Below are 2336 nucleotides of genomic sequence, written 5' to 3'. Positions count from 1 at the left end.
CGTTTGTTCCCACAAGACGTGTGTTTACACAGCAAACAAAGTGTAAAATCATGACAATGGGATAAACGAGGCTCAAAGTCAGGGTATGACCCCTGTATGACCAAGCACATATGCATACATAACATTTAAAACAATGGTAAACAGGCATTATTTGGCATTTCACTGGTTCGTGCACATGAAATCGTTTTATTTAATGCCATGTAATAGCTGAATTCCAAAATACCATAAATAATGCACACAGTGTGCAAAGGAAATTGCCTTCCTACTGTATGTTTGTGCTACATACAGTAGAGAACACTTTTGATCTCATTTCATATAATCCCTGAAAATTCTGTAATAGTTGACTAATCTTGTATCTCTGATGTGTTTATTGTGCAATGTTGCCATCTGCAAACAATATATTGTGTTAACCACATGCACAACACTTCTGCTCAGATTTTTTTTTTTATTCTTATGAGGATTGGAGTTGTCAAAACAAAAACATCATTATAAAAAGAATAAAGCTGATTAAACAATGGCCAGTATGTACTCTATGTATCCTAAAATATTCATTACCTATAGCCATGTTCATTTACCAATTAATTAATTGCAGGTTAATTACAGACTGTTTCAAAATGTAATGTTATGCAAAGCAATCATATTTAATGTAAGAACTTTACACTGTACAATCTCAAAGTGCATCCAGACTTTTGTCATCAGTGGGTGATCACGTTATCGATTCACTCATAAAGTCCTGATCAGGAGCCCCGAGTGGTTCTGTGCTGAGAGAGGTGAGAGGTGAGGGTAGAGGGATGAGGAATGATAGTTCAAAGGACTTGGTATGGTGCTACACCACATATTACATATTTTACTGAACATACAGCACTTACAAGCATAAATACCAGCAGTATAGCTATACATCTGAATTATCCCAAAAATATACTTCTTAATCCATCTTAACCAGTGTTGCTTTAAACCATGTTTGTCTTTCTCCCTCTCCTTCACTGTATAGCTTTATCAATATTTGCTGCACATACTGTACAGTACAGGTGAACATCGAATATGTAAGAGCTTGTGACTGAAGGTCACCGGTTCAATCCTTGGATCAGCAGGACTAAACCCGAGTGGGACAGGTGACAAAGCAACGCTTTCCCCTCTCTCAGTAACACCACTGTGGTGCCCTTGAGCAAGGTACTTAACACTAACTGCTCCAGTGGAACTGCTCAGTGGCCACAGGTCAGTCTGTGGTTGTTCCAGGTGTGAATGTGTAACTGTGTGAATGGGAACAGGATGCCCCTGAAAATGAGAGGTGGACTCTCAGTGGACCCACCCTGAATAGATAAATGGAAAGAAAAGTATCCTTGCATTTGCATATGTCAGCAAGTGTGCAGTGTGATTCTCTCATGGCTTCATGTGCAGTGTGAAAGTGAAAGAAGTAAATAAAAGCTCTGATTTTAAATGGCAATCCATTCTATAACTTACCGTAACACCATAGAAGTTGGTCTCGTTCATGACATCCAGCACCATCTTTCCCACTTCGCGGTCATCCACGGTGAAGTTGTGGTAGAGGTTCTGCCGGTGTTTTATCCGGAGCAGTTCCATCACTCGAGTCAAGGTTTTAGCTATGACCCAGATCCCATCGTAGGCAAAACCATGAAATTTGCTGGCCTCCACACCTTTCTGCTGAAGCTCTCTGCTGTACTCCCGCTCATACTCCTTAGGGGTCTGAAAGAGAAGCACGAGAGGAAATCAAGACAAGAAAATGCATACAGTATCTGCAGACTCTGTATATGCAGCCTGTTGATGTTCTATAGAGAGGCTTTAATGTTATTTCAAATCCACCTACTGGTGTAACTTGGTCCAAGGAGAAGTGCTTATTTTCTTCACAACTTGAGATACAAAGTTACTGGAAGTAAGGCTGTTTGGGATCTATGTACCATTGCAGGATAGTGTAGTTTGAAAACAAGCCCTCTGATTGATTTTGGTTGACATTTCAGGTTTAAAAACATGCATCTAAGATGTCTTTTAGGGAAATAAATTCTCTACCATGCTCACAATTTCCTACAAAATCAATTAGAGGAACTCTTCCTACTCTCAAACACAGTAACAGGAGCTCATCAGGGTGCAGGCAAATGAGTGGGAAAATCAAACAAAATCAAGACAAAAAATATAAAGCTTTCAGTGATGACACACATACCCTTTAATAAAACACCACTGTGTATTTGAGGTGCGTTATTCACCTCAGTGCTACTGCAGAATTTACCCACTTAATTTAATTAAACATTGACTTCAAGTCTCCTGTCACATTAAATTACTTGTTAACAACATGTAGCCTACAAGAACAGTGGGTGTCACTC

The 2336-nt window shown here is 39.4% G+C and overlaps 1 protein-coding gene across 1 annotated transcript in view; it reads right to left on the bottom strand.

The window, feature by feature from the left end:
* The window catches only part of gabbr2 (gamma-aminobutyric acid (GABA) B receptor, 2), a 181887-nt gene that overhangs the window by 82810 nt on the left and 96741 nt on the right, over positions 1 to 2336 (bottom strand). Inside the window, exons 6-8 of the mRNA XM_020606858.1 lie at positions 2335 to 2336; positions 2063 to 2070; positions 1462 to 1704 (exon numbers count right to left, since the gene is read on the bottom strand). The exon at positions 2335 to 2336 is cut by the window's right edge and continues 176 nt beyond it. Of these exons, the coding sequence (XP_020462514.1) occupies positions 1462 to 1704; positions 2063 to 2070; positions 2335 to 2336 (253 nt within the window). The remainder of the gene's footprint in view (positions 1 to 1461; positions 1705 to 2062; positions 2071 to 2334) is intronic.

This window comes from Monopterus albus, unplaced genomic scaffold (assembly GCF_001952655.1).
Source record: "Monopterus albus unplaced genomic scaffold, M_albus_1.0 scaffold82.1, whole genome shotgun sequence".
Lineage (NCBI taxonomy): Eukaryota > Metazoa > Chordata > Actinopteri > Synbranchiformes > Synbranchidae > Monopterus > Monopterus albus.
This window is presented reverse-complemented; position numbering and strand designations above follow the sequence as displayed.